Source organism: Cervus canadensis, chromosome 11 (genome assembly GCF_019320065.1).
Source record: "Cervus canadensis isolate Bull #8, Minnesota chromosome 11, ASM1932006v1, whole genome shotgun sequence".
In the NCBI taxonomy this organism is placed as follows: Eukaryota; Metazoa; Chordata; class Mammalia; order Artiodactyla; family Cervidae; genus Cervus; species Cervus canadensis.
Genome location: NC_057396.1, coordinates 58,474,203 through 58,491,663, shown reverse-complemented (window position 1 = coordinate 58,491,663; position 17,461 = coordinate 58,474,203). Strand labels below are relative to the sequence as shown.

At 37.3% G+C, this 17,461-nt stretch overlaps 2 protein-coding genes across 2 annotated transcripts in view; one reads left to right on the top strand and one right to left on the bottom strand.

Moving 5' to 3' along the window:
- Positions 1-219: 219 nt before the first annotated feature.
- Positions 220-1,202, bottom strand: LOC122449677 (small integral membrane protein 15-like). The gene has a single exon (XM_043481568.1). It carries the CDS (start codon positions 1,036-1,038, stop codon positions 814-816), a length of 225 nt encoding a protein of 74 aa, XP_043337503.1. The 5' UTR covers positions 1,039-1,202; the 3' UTR covers positions 220-813.
- A 7,176-nt stretch (positions 1,203-8,378) lies between these two features.
- The window catches only part of CSTF3 (cleavage stimulation factor subunit 3), a 64,019-nt gene continuing 54,936 nt past the window's right edge, over positions 8,379-17,461 (top strand). The window contains exon 1 of the mRNA XM_043480761.1: positions 8,379-8,646. Coding sequence (XP_043336696.1) covers positions 8,620-8,646 — 27 coding nt within the window. The 5' untranslated portion in view covers positions 8,379-8,619. The remainder of the gene's footprint in view (positions 8,647-17,461) is intronic.

The following is a 17,461-nucleotide window of genomic DNA, read 5'->3' as shown; positions in this document are numbered from 1 at the left end:
CTACTTCACATTTCTACTTAGCACAAGTGAGAATAAACTGCTTCCAAGGTACTACGGGTTTGGCCTTTTTGCTCTTAAGCTTTAAATCATAGTGTTACTCTACTCAAGTCATCTCTAAGAAAATGGCAGTGTTCATAAGTAGAAAAATGATTATATCCAGTAGGTGGTATTCTACATAATCAAGATAACAAGAAAATTCTTTATAAAATTAGATTTTCTAAAATGCAGACTATCTGGTAATTACCAGTATCTCAAAAGCTAAAGTAAGAAAAATACAGAAAATAGAGAAGTACTCATTGAATAATATTATTTTGCTTTGAGGAAACGAGAAATGATTCTATTCCAAGAAATAATAACGATAAGAGATGTAATTAATACACCATGTATCTTTTAAGCCAAACCACGCTTTTCTGCTCAGAACAACTCTTGATTTTTACATTCTTAATCTCCTCTGTCCAGAACAGGACCACATTTTAAGCCATTATTTGAATAGAGTTCATAATCTAAAGTCACTTTTCTTCACAGGATGTCTTCATTTTAGTATTCATACATAAGCTGCAAAAAGGCAAATGAAAGTCAGTTAAAAGAATCTGTAGCATAATAAATGCCAATTTACAGTAACTGTCAACAGACTTCTATACCGAAGCCGAAAAGCTGCTACAGTACAGGTGAGAACTGACATGATTCTTCCATAGACTCAGACTTCGTTTAGTAATACTGTCATAAGATCCAAAAAGAAACCTTAATGGGTCCTTTCAAAGATGCATAATTTTCTGAACAATTTTCCTCTGGACACACAGTCTGTTCATTCCTTCAATCCTTTTTTAGTCGTTTAGCTTTTGCAATATTTTCTTGATGTTTTTGTTTCTTCTTTTGCTCCTTTTCCCTGGCCTCAATCATCTTGGCCAATTTCCAAGACAGCACAGCACTTGCTAGAAACAATGGAGTCAGAGCCAAAATAACTGTTTTAAGGAAGCCATATGGGTCCTTTGCAGCCCATTCCACAACATACTCAGCCCAAGCCTTTAAATCAAACATCTTCGTGGAGGCTTATGCTTGAGTAGTGATCTCTAATTTTGTCCTGGGATTATCAGCCAGTCACAATTTCAGATGACCTTTGGTTAGCTGTCTTCTTTTTTAACTCTACCAACACACTTCTGAGAGAAGGCTTAAATTCTATATACTCCAGGCCGGAAGCAGGACATGTCGAGTTTTAAACCAGCTTTTTTCACTTTCATTTTTCACCCTCATCAAGAGGATTTTTTAGTTCCTATTCAACTTTCTGCCATTAGAGTGGTATCATCTGAATATCTGAGATTGTTGAGATTTTTCCCAGCAATCTTGATTCCAGCTTGTGCTTCATCCAGCCCAGCATTTTGCATGATTCACTCTATATATAAGTTAAATAAACACAGTGACAGTATACAGTCTTGTCGTACTCCTTTTCCAATTTTGAATCAGTCTGCTATTCTATGACCAGTTCTAACTGTTGCTTCTTGCCCTGCGTACAGCTTTTTCAGGAGACAGATAAGGTGGTCTGGTATTCCCATTTCTTTAAGAATTTTCCACAGTTTTTTGTGATCCACACAGTCAAAGGCTTTAGCATAGTCAATGAAGCAGAAGCAGATGTTCTTCTGGAATTCCCTTGCTTTCTCTATGATCCAACACATGTTGGCAATTTGATCTCTGATTCTTCTGCCTTTTCTAAATCCGGCCTGCATATGTGGAAGTTCTCAGTTCACATACTACTGAAGCCTAGCTTGAAGGGTTTTGAGCATTACCTTGCTATCATGTGAAATGAGAACAATTGTGAGATAGTTTGAACATTCTTGGGCTTCCCTTGTGGCTCAGTTGGTAAACAATCCGCCTGGAATGTGGGAGACCTGGGTTTGATCTCTGGGTTGGGAAGACCCCTTGGAGAAGGGAAAGGCTACCCACTCTAGTATTCTGGCCTGGAGAATTCTATGGACTGTATAGTCAATGGGGTTGCAAAGAGTCAGACATGACTGAGCGACTTTCACTTCACTTTTTCTTTTGCACATTCCTTAGCATTGCCCTTCTTTGCAACTGGAATGAAAACTGATCTTTTCCAGTCCTGTGGCCACTAGTCAGTTTTCCAAATTTGCTGATTTCTGAGTGCAGCACTTTCACAGCATCATCTTTTAGGGTTTGAAATAGCTCAGCTGGAATTCCATCACCTCCACTAGCTTTGTTCATACTAATGTTTCCTAAGGCCCATATAACTTCACACTCCAGGATATCTGACTCTAGGGAAGTGACCACATCATTGTGATTATCCAGGTTTTAATAGACCTTTTTGGTATAGTTCTTCTGTGTGTTCTTGCTCCCTGGCTGGGAGCAGCTCATGAAAAACATAGCTTCAATGGATTTCAGCAGCTGGGACCCTTGGTCAATGAAGCTCTCTGCAGCTGCACATCTCTCAGGCCCATTCTCAAGGCCAGCTCAAGAACAACTGAGTGGTGTACTTATATTGCCTCCAACACCATCATACAGAGAGAAAGCCAGTCAGCTGCAAGGATGATATCAGTATATCAAGAAAAAGAAGACAGAGAGAATCCTGTGACTACGCCCCTGATACCACTTCTTCCTCAATTCCAGATTTCCTTGCTTTTTCACATAATTTGGCTGTTCAAATTTTCTTTTGGTGAGTGAAAAAATTCCTCTCATTGCTTAAAAAGTAAAAATTAAGATAACATATACGAAAACAGTACAGCGAAAATACCAGCAGCATTTTGATTAATGTTGAAGCTAGTGTGTGCTGAGATTATCTAGCTTGAAGGGGAGCTCTGAGCAAGTGGGGCTTTTATTGAGATAGGCCTAGAAGCTACCAGATCTTGCTACAGGCATGTCTAGATCTTTCAGGGTGTCCACAAGATCAAAATATATCACAATAATGTTTAAGTCATTTTTCACTCTCATTCTCTGATGAGCATACAGGGAAGTTTTCCAGAGGCTAAATGACATATGAATGTATTAAATTCAGAAACAGGTTGAGAATCCAGCTGTTTCTATTAAACCAGACATTAAAGAAATTTGCAAAATGCCATTCTTCTCACTAAATTTTGTTTTGGAAAATACAGTTATTTTTCATGAAAGTATGTCATTTATGTTTACTTGTAATGATATTATTTTTAATTTACTTAATAAATATTTTGACATTTTATCAGTTTTTATTTCTATATAGTCCTCAATAATTTTTAAGAGTTTAACAATGATCTTGAAACCAAAAAGTTTAAGAACCTCTAACAGAAAAACTTTACACTTCCTTCCTTCGAGTGATTAACAGTAGTAATATGGCATCACTGACTCTATGGACATGAGTTTGAGTAAGTTCTGGGAGTTGGTGATGGACAGGGAGGCCTGGCGTGCTGCAGTCCATGGGGTCACTAATAGTTGGATATGACTGAGCAAATGAACTGACCTGAACTGAATATTGTTATTAACCTTTGGAAATATGTTCTTCCTATTTCTCAAAGGTTTTGGTTCCTGACTCTTTAGTATAGCTCCTTTCTTAGTTCTTGTTCACTTCAATATATGCCTAGAGAAACCTTCCCACACCAACACTTTTCAATTTTTTGAACACACCTCTAATGACCTTATCCTCAAATCTACCTCAGCCATTCACTTCTATGGTCACACCCTATATTTTGTCATAATGGAAAACTACAGATTCACTGTAATCTCATTTTTTTGCTTTTTAGTTCTCTGATCACCACCTTCTATATTTTTTTTTTTTTTTGCGCCCCGCCCCCCCCCTTTTTTTTTTTTGCGCCCCGTACCTTCTATATTTTTTAGCTCACTCCTCCTTCTATCTAGAGAAACTTTATTTAATTTATTTATTTAATTTGGCCACATGACACATTAGTAGTGAAAGCATGGAGTCCTAACCACTGGACCAGCAGGGAATTTCCATTCTAGAGGACCCTTTAATGCCACCAGAGGTCCTCAAATCTATAGATGCTACTGTTGTTCACTTTTGGTGCCCCTATTTCTCCTCCTTACCCAGCTTAAATTCCATGGCCAATCATGTCTGGGTCCTGTGCCTCCAAAACTAACAGGGCCTCCTTAAATAAAGAAAACCCCCTTGCCATTTCCTGCATTGGGAATCTCTTCAATTCTTCAGTTATTTCTTCCTCTTGTCTCCATCCTTTCTCTGTGCACATTCACATCTGTGAAAGTTCAAGGCTTAAAAGTTTTATCTGTAGGGGACTTACTGTAATTACTATTAATGCTTTGAGGCACTATATATACAGTGGGTCCACCCTCCTGCGTCCAACAGACACCAAAATCTGTGGATGTTCAAAATGTTTTATATAAAATGTTATATTATTTGCATTTAACCTATGAACATCCTTTAAACCACCTCTAGATTACTTATAATACCTATACAATCTAAATGCTCTATAAGTAGCTGTAAAGACAATGTAAATTCCATGTAAATTGTTGTGAGCAGCAGCAAATTCAAGTTTTACTCTTTGGAAGTTTCAGGATTTTTTAAAAGAATATTTTCAATCCACAGTTGGTTAACTCTAAGGATGCAGGATCCACAGATATGGAGGACTGACTGTACATGTACAAGTGTGTATATATGTGTGTGTTAAGTCGCTTCAGTCGTGTCCAACTTTCTGCAATGCTATGGACTGTAGCTCACTAGACTTCTCTGTCCATGGAATTTTCCAGGCAAGCACACTGGAGTGGGTTGCCATGCCCTCCTCCAGGGGATCTTCCTGTATATATATATATATACATATATATATGTATATATATATATGCACACATACATACATACACTATTTTTGTATTCTGTTTCTTCACTTTACAATATTATGGATGTCTCTGTCAGTAACTGTACCTTAGCATCAGTTTACTAGCTACATTCCATTGTAGAGACATCTTATGATGTAGGGTAGTCTCTGCCTCCCCTCCCCACCCCATCCACAGTTTCAGACAAAGATTGTCTGAATATATTAAATATATCAATATATTTCCACATATTATCATATGTGGAAAATTCCAGAAAGAATTCTTGAGTTTTAAGTCATGCATCATTCTGAGCAGCAGGATGAAATTTGGTGCCACTTAGCCCTCCCTTCTGGTTATCAAATTGACTGAGGGGGTATCTCAGTGCTTGTGTTCAGTTAACCCTTATTTTAATTAAGAATGGTCCCCAAAGGCAAGAGTAGCGAGGCTGGCAATTTGCATATGCCAAGAGAAGTTGTAATGTGCTTTCTTTAAATTACAATGTGGAACTTCTTGCCTTATTAAGGGAAGGAAAAATATTGTGTGCTGAGGTTGCTAAGATCCATGGTAAGAACAAATCCCGTATCTGTGAAATTGTGAAGAAGGAAAAATAAATTCATTCTACTTTTGCTGTTGCACCTCAAACTGCCAAGTTTATGGCCACAATACATGATAGGTGCTTAGTTAAGGTGGAAAAGGCATTTACTTTGTACAGTGAGATATTCTGAAAGAGAATAAATGCACAAGTGGGTGAATGAATGCAATTCATATAACATTTATCACAGTGTTATGATTGCTTTATTATTCTTAATCTTTTACTATTCATAATTTATAAATTAAACTATGATAACATAGATATACTTGTACAGGAAAAAATAGAATATATAGGGTTTGGTACTATCTCCTGTTTCAGGTATCCACTAGGGGTCTTGGAACATAGAATAACGGAGATATAGAAGATAAGAGAGACGGAGAGTTTACCATAGAAAACTAGCCCTCTATAGTTGGATGGTGCAGTAAACATCTCTAATACACACCCTATGCTCATGTGTCTAACTCTGAAGAGTTAGAGTTCAGGCTGTGGAAAGGGCAGATGTGGAAACAACAGCAGAGGCAGAGGAGACTGAAAAGAACAAGGAATGTATGAGAAAGGCTGAATATTTTACTTTGGGCCATAGGGCACTGTAGCCAAAAGCACCGAATAAGTCTTATGATGATCTGTGAATAGGAAAGAGTTCCAAAAACTTGCTCTCACTTAATCCTGGACTATGTCAAGTATGGTTCCAAGCACTTTATCATGTATAACTTACTGGAATTGCAGGTACTAGGAATCCCCTGATGGTCCAGCGGTTAGGACTCCATGCTTTCACTTCCCAGGGCGCAGGTTCCATCCCTGGTCAGGGAACTAAGACCCACATGCCCTTCAGCCTAAAAAAGAAAAAAAAATGTAGGTATTATTGTTATTCCTATTTGTAGGCAAAGAAATTGAGTGACAGGGATGTTTTACTGCCCACGGTCACTCACCGAGATTACCCATCTAGCAAGAGATGAAACCAGGATTCAAATTAATGCAGTTTTTTGGACTCTGTGGGAGAAGGCAAGGGTGGGATGATTTGAGAGAATAGCACTGAAACATGTATATTATCATATGTGAAACAGATCACCAGTGCAGGTTCGATGCATGAGACAGGGTCCTCAGGGCTGGGGCACTGGAGACAAGGTGCCCAAGGTGACCCTGAGGGATGGGATGGGGAGGTGGGAGGGGGGTTTGGGATGGGGAACACATGTACAACCATGGCTGATTCATGTCAATGTATGGCAAAACCCACTACAGTATTGTAAAGTAATTAGCCTCCAATTAAAATAAATTAATTAAAAAAATAAAATAAAATAAAAACAAATCAATGAAGTCTAGCTCCAGTTGTTGTTGTTCAGTCACTAAGTCATGTTCAACTCTTTGTAATCCCATGAACTGCAGCACCAGGCTTCTCTAGCCATCATTAACTCCCCAAGTTTGCTCAAACTCACATCCACTGAATCAGTAATGCCATCCAACCATCTCATCCTCTGTTGCCCCCTTTTCCTCTTGCCCTCAATTTTTCCCAGGATCGGGGTCTTTTCCAATGAGTCAGCTTTTCGCATCAGGTGGCCAAAGTACTGGAGCCTTACCTTCAGCATCAGTTCTTCCAATGAATATTCAGGGTTGATTTCCTTTAGAATTGATTGGTTTGGTCTCCTTGCTATACAAGGGACTGTCAAGAGTCTTCTCCAGCACCACAGTTCAAAAGCATCGATTCTTCTGCGCTCAGCCTTCTTTTTTTTTTTTTTTTTTTTTTTTTGCGCTCAGCCTTCTTTATGGTCCAACTCTCACATCCATACACAACTACCAGAAAAGCCATAGCTTTGACTATATGGACCTTTGTGGACAAAGTGATGTGTCTGCTTTTTAATACACTGTCTAGGTTTGTCATTGCTATTCTTCCAAGGAGCAAGAGTCTTTTAATTTCATGACTGCAGTCACCGTCCTCAGTGATTTTGGTACCCAACAAAATGAAATCTGACACTGTTCGCACATTTTCCCCTTCTATTTGCCATGAAGTGATAGGACTGTATGTCATGATCCTAGATTTTTGAAGGTTGAGTTTAAGCCAGCTTTTTCACTCTCTTTCACCTTCATCAAGAGGCTCTTTAGTTCCTCTTTACTTTCTGCCAATAAAGTGGTATCATGTGCATATCTGAGATTGTTGATATTTTCCCCAGCAATCTTGATTCCAGCTTGTGATTAATCCAGCCCAGCATTTTGCAAGATCGCATTTCACAAGATGTATTCACGCTCTTGGAGATGGTGAAGGACAGGGAAGCCTGGCATGATGCAGTCCATGGGGTCGCAAAGAGGCGAACACGACTGAGCGACTGAACAACACTTTGCATATACATTAAATAAGCAGGGTGACAGTATACAGCCTTGACGTACTCCTTTCCCAATTTTGAACCAATCAGTTGTTCCATGTCCGGTTCTAGAGCCTCACTGCTATTAACCAAAAACCATGGTGGGGTGGCAAGCTTAAAACCCAGCCCCTACAGACTTCAAATCTTTTGACACATGAGTAATCGGTGAAGGCATGAATTAACATTGGCTTGATCTGTTCCCCTCATACCGGGAAAAGTGTGAAGCACATTAGCTGAGACCATAGAAAACTCCATAGATTCCTCATCTCTAAAATATCCACTCAATGGACATGAGTTTGAACAAGCTCCGGGTGAACGTGAAGGACAGGGGAGCCTGGCTTGCTGCAGTACACAGGGTCGCAGAGAATCGGACATGACTGAGCGACGGAACAACAAGAAATTTAACACTAAGCACTGATCCATAAGACGGCCAGTTTGCCTGAATTGAACCGATTTCAGGCTTTAACAGTTAAGAGCCCGGCTCCGCAAACTGATAATTAAATTGCAAAAGGCGTGGAAGCCTCCTAGAGAAACAGTTTCCCGCCTTCCAGTCGGTTGCAGGTCTCTCGAGAAGAGCCTCGCTAGTTCAGGGCTGTGACGTCAGTACAGGCACTAGGCCCGCCCCCTGGGGTCTTTCTGCTTCTGCGCGGTTGAGTAACCTAGGAGTTTGCGCTCTTAGCTCTGCCCACTGCCCCGGAAGTTAATGCAGAAGCCACCCCCCCCCCCCCACTCGGCCGGCCGGGACGGAGCCATTTTAATTCATATCTGAGTGGGCGGTGGCGATTGGTGTTGGCCGTCTGGCTCCGCAGGGCAGGGGGCAACTTTACTGGTTTGGGGTGGTTTTTAGTTTAATTTTTCTTTTCTAGCTTGGCATCGCGGGCCAGTTCGTAATTCTTATCGGCTGAGGCCATGTCAGGAGACGGAGCCACGGAGCAGGTGAGGAAGAGAGTGGTGGGGCCTCGTGGCGACCTCTTCTCTCCACGTCTCTTTTCGTCCGAGTACTCCAGCCATATTCGCTTGAGGAAGGAATCAGGGGTCTAATGAATCCCAAGGGCTGGGTACAGAAGTACGGTGGGAATGGGAAGCGAGATCTGACTGAGATTTGAAACTCTTTTTTGGCTTCTCTGTCTTAGGGGTTAATATGAACAAATATTTGGTTTAGACAATAGCTGGGAAACTACTGCGTCCTGTTTAGATTTATGGGACTTACCCGGTGAGATTATTTCGTTTAATACCATTTTGGTGTTTAGGGGTTAGGAATTGATCGTTTTAACGTGTACTCGCTGTTTTCTAAAAACTTGACACTCTTCTCTCCAACCGCCTTTCCGATATACACTGTACCCAGAAACTGGTTGCTAGTTTGAGAAATAATTTGAGATGAAACTGATCTGAAGAAATAGACTCTCGCCAGAGTGAATGAGGGAGGAAACAGTTTAGGAGTAGAGGATCGTTATGCCAAGTTGGGAATTTTGTGGCTTTCTCCCGCTCCATCCCTTAGGATTTCATTTTCGTTTTTCCAACGACACAGATAATTGTAGAATTTGATAAATCGGAAATGAGAAGTCCGATATGGCCACTGTAAATAAAAACATCTGTTTTAGTACTGGATATGTGACATATAAGTATTACAAAATTCAGGTTTTTTGTTAAATGATTTGTTCCTTTTGCTTTTTATTCAGAATTTTGTAGACTAGTCTTTACCTTTTAGTTTGAAAGAGGAAACTGATATTTTATAAAAGATGTCGGGTTTTGTTTTGTTTTTTTCGATTTAAGTTCAGTATGTTTAGGTAAATGGTTTTTAAAATGGAGGCTAGATAGACTGCAGATTTCAAGTTCGAGTTCCTGAAATTTCCCATTGCCATAGCAACGAAATACACTTACGTTTCCGTTTTTCAAGTGCCCGGCTTGTGGAGTGGGAACTGTTCTTGGAGGTTGACAGAGATGAGGGAAAATTGGAATGTTTCTGTTGAATAGAGTGTAAATTTTATCGTCGGGAAAGTGTGGGTAAACTGAATTTTGTGTTTCCTCGTCGACAAATTTCTGTCCTGAAATTTTCACAGTATTTACATTTTACATGCTGTTAGAATGCCCAAGATTGCAAAGTCTTAAAATTGTTACGTCACATCTGTTTACATATACTACCCTTTTTCTGAGTTCATGTTTTGTCACCTGCAGGTGGAGGAGGACTAATGTACTAAGGTTTTCATTGAAAGTTTCACGAATTCATTGTTAACTCTTAAATTTATCTAAAATTGTAAACACAGTGAAATGGTGCCATGACCTTTTCACCTCAGAACTGTGGTGTTTTAAGTGGGAGAGAAAGTGGTAATTTTTTGAAAAAAGTTTCACCCGTTAGTTGTATGTGCCAAGTTTAGGACATAAAGAAAAGAGCAGTGAATGCCTATAGTACCGTTCTTCACCTAGAATCGACAATTGTTGAGTGTTTGCCATATTTGCTTTATATCTTGTACATACTTATTTGAAAGTAAGTCCACACATACTCAGCCCCCCTTATGTCAGCATTCTCTTATACAGGATAAGGACCTTAATCCTATTTTATAACCATTATACTATTTCCCATCTAAGAAAATTAATAGTAATACTGTATCACTTCTAAAAATTAGTCCTTATTCAAATTTCCTCAGTTTCTCCAGAAGGCAGTGTGATTCACAGAGTTTTATTATTTTAAAAATCAGAATCTATAATCTAGGTTGTTTGCATCATTTGATTATGTCTCTTGAATAGTCCCTCTATTTTTTGTCCCCTAGGATATTTATTGTCTATTCAAAGAATCCAGAACAGTTTTCTTGTACAACTTCTCATTTTCTGTCTGGGTTTATTTGATCTGTGTGTGTGAGTTATCATCTAACTTGTTCTTTCATCTTCTGTATTTCCTGGAAATTAACAGTTATGTCTAAACTCAGAGCTTTGATAATATTCAGGTTAAATATTTTTGTGTATAATACAGCATCGCAATAAAAGGCACTTCATGCTAGGTTATTCCACTGTTAGCAATGGTTTAAGTTTGTTCACTTGGTTAGGGTAATGACTGCTGGGTCTTTTCATTATAAAAGATTATTTCCCCCTTTGCAGTTAGTAATGTGTGGGTCGATAACTGTGTTCCTCAATAACCTTTTATCTAGTTATTTATTGTCAATTGATAATCCTTGAATAAATCAGTTATTTCCTTGGAAATGACAAATGGTGATTTTTTTTTTTTTTAAATTCTATTCTGTCTTTACTTACTGGCTCATATTTTTCCTCAAAGAAGAAATTCCTGTTTTCTTTCCCCCTCCTTTTATTTATTTTTATTTTTTAAAAATTTGTTTATTTATGGCTGTGTTGGGTCTCAGTTGCAGCATTCTGTCTTCTGTCTAGTTGTGGATGCGACACACTAGCTGCTCTGCAGTATGTGGGATCTTAGTTCCCAGGTCAGGGATCGAACCCACGTCCCCTGAATTGGAAGGTGGATTCTTAACCACTGGGCCACCAGGGATGTCCCTTTCCTCCTCCTTTTAAAAGATTGAGTATTGCTGTGGATTCGTGTTTTCTGAATTTACTATGCTAAATTCAGCTATAGCTTTTTTTTTTTCCTTAATGCTTAACTTGTCCTAACTTTTATGGTGCTTCCTGTATCCTATATATTTTTCCATCAGTCTGTAAGACATTTTTTGACATCTGATGACCAACAAAGAATTATCTTCATATAATCTTTTGAATTTTTTCAAGATACATTTCAAACATGTAAGAAAAAAGAATAATATTATATATGATGTTCTATCACAGAGCTTTGTCACAGGTAAACCTGTTTTCTCCATACTTTCACTTACTCTTCCCACCTCCGTTTGTTGTTTTTATTTAGTCGATAAGTCATGTCTGGCTCTTTTGCAATCCCATAGATTGTAGCCTGCCAGTCTTCTCTGCCCTTGGGATTTCCCAGGCAAGAAGACTGGAGTGGATTGCCATTTCTTTGTCCTGGGGATCTTCCCAACCCAGGGATGGAAACTGCATCTCCTGCTTGGCAGGTGGATTCTCCTGGGAAGCCCCTCACCTCCATTACTTTGAAGCAAATCCCAGATATTATATCATTCAACTTTTAACTGGAATAGTGCTTAAACAATACCTTGAAGGGTGACATGATCAAAAATATGAATCAACTAGCTTGCTTGATGTGTAAGACAACAGTCAATGAAAATTTAGGGGGAAATTGATGATGAACAAGGTGGGGAAAAGACTAAACAAAACTGAAGAATAATAAGAAAAAGATCAAAACCACTCAATCATGGATTTCCTTTGGAAAGATGCCAAGGGGTTTCCCTCCGTCGAGATTGAATTGTAGATTTATTTTAGCTGTGTAGCATTGAAACTCAAAAAAATGATAATTTGTTCAGTAAGCTTGATATTTTAGATTTGTTATTCAAAAATATAGATGGTCATTTCTTGGTACTGAATCTCTGGATTTGTGCTCTGTGAAAGAGGGAAATGATTGTAGACAAGCAAAGTCAAGAGTGAGGTTTATTGTGTTTGTTTTTTTTTAACTCTTGTAAGGATGTTCTATTTTACATTTAGAGTGCTGTTTAAATTACTTTGCAGTGTTGGTGGGTATTCTGGAGCCTCGTGTTTGCCAGTTTAGTCATGACAGAACCACATGCATATAGGTTTTCCCCCTGACAAAAGCACATCTGGTTCCCCTGTGGAATTATGGCTCTATTTTTATCTTGTACAGTTTTTCTAAGTGCTTGATTCAACTTTTGATCTCATTCTTCACACCATTTTACCTTGTGCGCCACCTCTACAGCATTTAATAGGCTATTTAGAGTTCGTTCACTGAGTTTTGAATTGAAAGGGCTGCCTTATTCACCTTAAAAACCTAGATCACTGTTTCGGTAATTAAAGGTGAAATGGATAAATTTTTGCACTCAGGCCATATGCTATATGTTACAAAATTTTATAGAATTGTATGTTTTGGGAAGACAGGTGCTTATAATTATTGATAATACAAAGTAAAGTATTTTGGGCATAAGAGTGAATGGTTTCTAAAGTTTTGTTTTAACAACAGAAAAAGAGGAAGGGAGAAATGTATTTGGCCAAGTCAATTCTGATGAAACTTTTAAGTCCCTAAACTTCTGATTCTACACTTCTGTCTTTCAGAAGTAAGATTTCAGTTTTCAAACAATTCATAGCCTATCCTAGAGTTAAGAAGGCCTGAAGTATAAAAAGAATGATCTTTACTTTGGGGAAAAAACAATTACGTGACTTGAAGAATCTCAAATTAATTGCTAATAAAGTTCTTAAAAGAGGAGAATTCAGGGCCATTAAAGTGTTTTGCTTTTGGTGAAAAATAAGTTTAGGAAGATATAGAAAATATGAGAAATACGTGTTCTATTTTGTACTTACTAATTAGTAAAGAACGATAAAACAGTGTTGAAACCTGGTTTATTTTGTTGAGTAACCATTAGTATCTAGTAGTTAAAAGGAAATAGTGCCTATTTCAAACCTAAGTGGGTGTGTGTGAATGTTAGAAGAGGAAGGGAAGAGGCCAAGAATATATGTTATAATGATAATCTTTTCTTTGGATCCAATTATCTTTATCTGTTTTTAACAAAATCTTTCTGCAATAGCTTTTTCTAACACACCCCCCCCCCCCGTCCTGTTTTAAGTGATAGTGTAACAATTTTGGACAGGCAAGTTGGATTTGATCGTATTGTTAATATTTCTTGAGGAAATTGACTATATAGGATACTCTATCTGGCAGTAATTGTTCCTAAGAGAGGGAGATCTGTGTTTACAGAAGTACTCGTTTTCCTGAAAAGTACAACAGAGGGAGGTTGCCTTAGACAAGATTGCATTCCCTCTTCGTTAGGAACACAGAAATGTGTATTATTTTTTAGAAAAGACCTAGTTACGAATTTGAGTCTTCTTGTTTTTAATGGATAGTTGGTAACGGTGTGAGATTGATTTTTTTTTTTTTTAATGTTATTGTTAGAGACTCTTTATTTTGTTTATTTTTTGGTGCCTGGACAGGGACTTGAACCCTGGACCCTCAGATTTTAAAAGAGATTTTAGTTGGGTAAATGTTTAACCTAATTTTAGATTAAGCGATAGTTTATAATAAGCAGTAAATATTTATTAAAACTCGAAGGGTAAAACTTCTTAATTGTTGTTTTTCTAGTGTTTCACTTAGTTTATCAAATAAATTAATATTTTGGTCCCTCCTGATCAAAAGAACCTGCATTTTCACATTCTAAAAATTTTAAGATTTTTATTTATAAAACAAACACTTCAAAGCTATTTGTTTCCTAGGGAATGAGTAAACAAATTTAAGAAGCAAGTATGATAAGTATAGTTATTTGGACTAATACCTATTAGCCTGCTTTTTCTAAGTTTTTGAAATGTTTGTATGTTTAGTAGATTTAAGTTTTTGAAAGATTTGAAGGGATTATATGCAGGATATATATATTCAGATTTGTTCACTTAAAACATCTAGTAGTTTTGTCGCACTGGTAAAGGAACATAGGACTAAGCTGGCATCCAGTACTGTCAGCTGTCACATAGAATGCTTTAGGCATATGAATTACTTTTTTTTGATTTTGAAGAAAGACTACTACCAAGAGAAACTTAAGAGTTGAAATGTTTAGTATTTGCAGTTTTCTTAATGTTTTAACAACAACAAAAGGAATGACTTAGGTCTGATTCTGCTTTATTTTTGAGGAAACAGCATTTGGGGAAACATGTATTTACAGAACAGATGGATTAGGTGGTGGTTCTCAAAATGGAGTCAGTGGTCCATTGTATCATATTGCTTCATTATTGATAGTGCTTCATTATTGCCTGTACCTCAGTTTTAGATATATTATAATAGATTCTGTAGGTGAGGCTGAAAATCTTCATTGGAAATGAGTATCTTGGTGATTTTTATGTAAATGAGTTTGTAAACCACTTAGGTTAGATAGGGATTGAAGATACTTGGACCTTCAAAGTTGGTTTTGAATACATTGATAAAATAAATGGAGAAAAACATTGCAGATTGTTTGAGGATGGCTAGGCCTTTGATAGTATTTTACTGATTTTTCTCTCCCTACTATATTTAGTCACTCATGAATGGAAAATACTCATTATAAAACTAGTTTTGTGACTCTGCTAGTTCTGTTGCAAAGATCATCAAAACTCTTGGTCAAAAAGCTTATGTAGTTTTACATTCTTTAACTAACTACATCCCTCTCCGCATACTTTTGATGTTTATCACTTGGTTTAAATTTTCACTGACTTCTATTTTAATTTAATTTACCTATGACCTCCAGCATAACACCCTCTCCATTTATCACAAAAATAGCTATTTGGAGAAAGTAAAGTACTTTTTTTTGTTCTTTTTCTGTCCAAGTTTTACTTCCCTGGTGGAAATGGAAAGAAGAAATGAAATTAGATTATACACATCACCGACTCAATGGACATGAGTTTGAGTAAACTCTGGGAGTTGGTGATGGACAGGGAGGCCTGGTGTGCTGCAATCCATGGGGTCACAAAGAGTTGGACCCGACTGAGCGACTGAACCGAACTGATACATTTAAAATCATTAATATAATAGTCTGTCACTTCTCCACACCCCACCCTATTAACAACAACCTAATATAAATTAAACTATTGTATAGACAGTGGTTTGCAGCCTCAGTTTCCCAGAAGCTATGTGGCATACCCATGACACATGACAATTGTAAGAAAAGATTATTAAAAATGCTTCTCCTTTTTCAGACTACATAATTGTAGTTTTGTGGTCTTCATCAAAAATAATATATTGCAGCAGATTGAAAGCAGAAGCCAGATATTAAAGAGATCACAAAAATGTAAAACAGTGCCATCGTTTTCACTAATTTGTTGTTGTTGTTCTGGAAAATATTTTTAGCTAAAATTGGACATTTATTTTTAAATGAATTAACATTAAAATTTTTGAAGTTTTAATTTTGAATATAATATTGATACATTTGACCCACATTTTATAAAATGTCTCTAGTTCCTCTGTTGTAAGAATGCAAAGTGATTCTCTATAAGAAGTTTGAGAACCATTGAAATGATGCATGGAACCTGTGAGACAACATCGTAAGTTTTTTCTCTGAGTTAGCTTCCCATGGCAAAAAGACCATCAACTGAAGGGTAGAAAATTTTTGTAAACTGTATATCCAATAAAGAACTAATAGCTATAATATGTAAAAACACTTGCAGTGCAATAACAAAAAAATAACTCAAGTAAAAATGGGCAAGGAATCTGAAAAGACATTAACTATATACAAATAGCCAATAAAAACCTGAAAAGTGTTGAACCTCGTTAACTACCAGTGAAATAAAGATCAAAACCACAATGAGATACCACTCTACTGTCTTTTAAAATCATCAAAAAGATAGATAATACCAAGTGTTGGTGAGAATGTAAGAAAAATTGGAGCACTTTTACTGGTGGAACTGTAAAATGGTTCAGTCACTTTGGGAAACAGTCTGACAGTTCTTCAAAATGTTACATAATTTGCTTTATGGCCTAACAATTTCACTTCTGGGTATACACCTAAGTAAAAAGAAAATACAAAAGGAACTCTACTCAAAAACTAGAAATAATCCAAATGTCCAATGACTGGTAAATAAAATGTGTGATATCCTTTCAGTGCAATATTTGGCACTGGAAAGTACTGATATGTGATAAAACATGAAGTTTGAAAACATGCAAAATGAAAGTCAGAAACAAAACACATTGTGTTGATTTACGTGAAATGCCTACACATTTATGGAAACAGATTGGTGGTTGCGTAGGCCTAGGCGGATTGGGAGATGGAATGCCCATTAATGGGTATGGGTTTTTATTTGGGGTGATAAAAATGTTCTAAAATTTATTGTGATGGTGAATATACTGAATTTAGGTGAATTTTACGCTTTAAATGGGTGCATTGTATGGAATTTGATTGTCTCAATAAAGCCATTATTTGAAAAGGTCAAATGTGTATAATGTATCCTACCTCCATACTTTAAGCCAGTTGTCCATGGGGGAATTCTTCAGAGAGAGAAGTTGGTATTTTAGCAATGCTCTACAACTAGAAAAACAGCTCATAGAACAGATACTAGGGTAGTTCCTCAGCAACATTTTTGCCTAATACAAAAAAAGTCTGTCATCAGCTTCACAAGGTTTTCTGATTTTTGTACCCATTTGGAATAGTATATGTTGATGTGTATCGGTATACTCCTTACAGTCTTATAATTTTTCTGATTTTTAAAATTGTGCAAATCAAAGCAGCTCCCAGTGTCCTACTAGTATCATTGTGCGTGCATTGGGAACTGAACTAGTCCAGCTTTTGTTCTGCTCATTTGATTTGGGGTTCATCCTACTCCCCATTAACATCCCCCTATAGGATGATAATAGGATTACAGGTATTCCAAAGATAAGCTGGTTTTTGATAGTTTTATAGTTGTTTTTGGGACATGTAAACATGAGATGGCTGTTTGGCTATAACTAAACAGAGTTCTGACCTCATTCCATTACAAATGGGCACTGGAAACTTGTGACAAGTTTTCTTAGAGTGACCTATTTCTCTGATCTGGCAACAGATCCAGGAAATAATATAGGGTTGGCCACAACTGGTTTTTCTGTAAGGTGTTGTGGAAAATGACAAATGAACTTTTTGGCAACCCAATAATACCACTCTGTTCTTTATGAAGCCTCAGTCTACTTGTTGATTCTAGAAAACAGTTCCATTTTCATTTGCTCAACAGC

Bases quoted from the DNA above. Each gene is read 5' to 3' on its own strand.
- LOC122449677 (XM_043481568.1), bottom strand. From the start codon at position 1,038: ATGTTTGATTTAAAGGCTTGGGCTGAGTATGTTGTGGAATGGGCTGCA.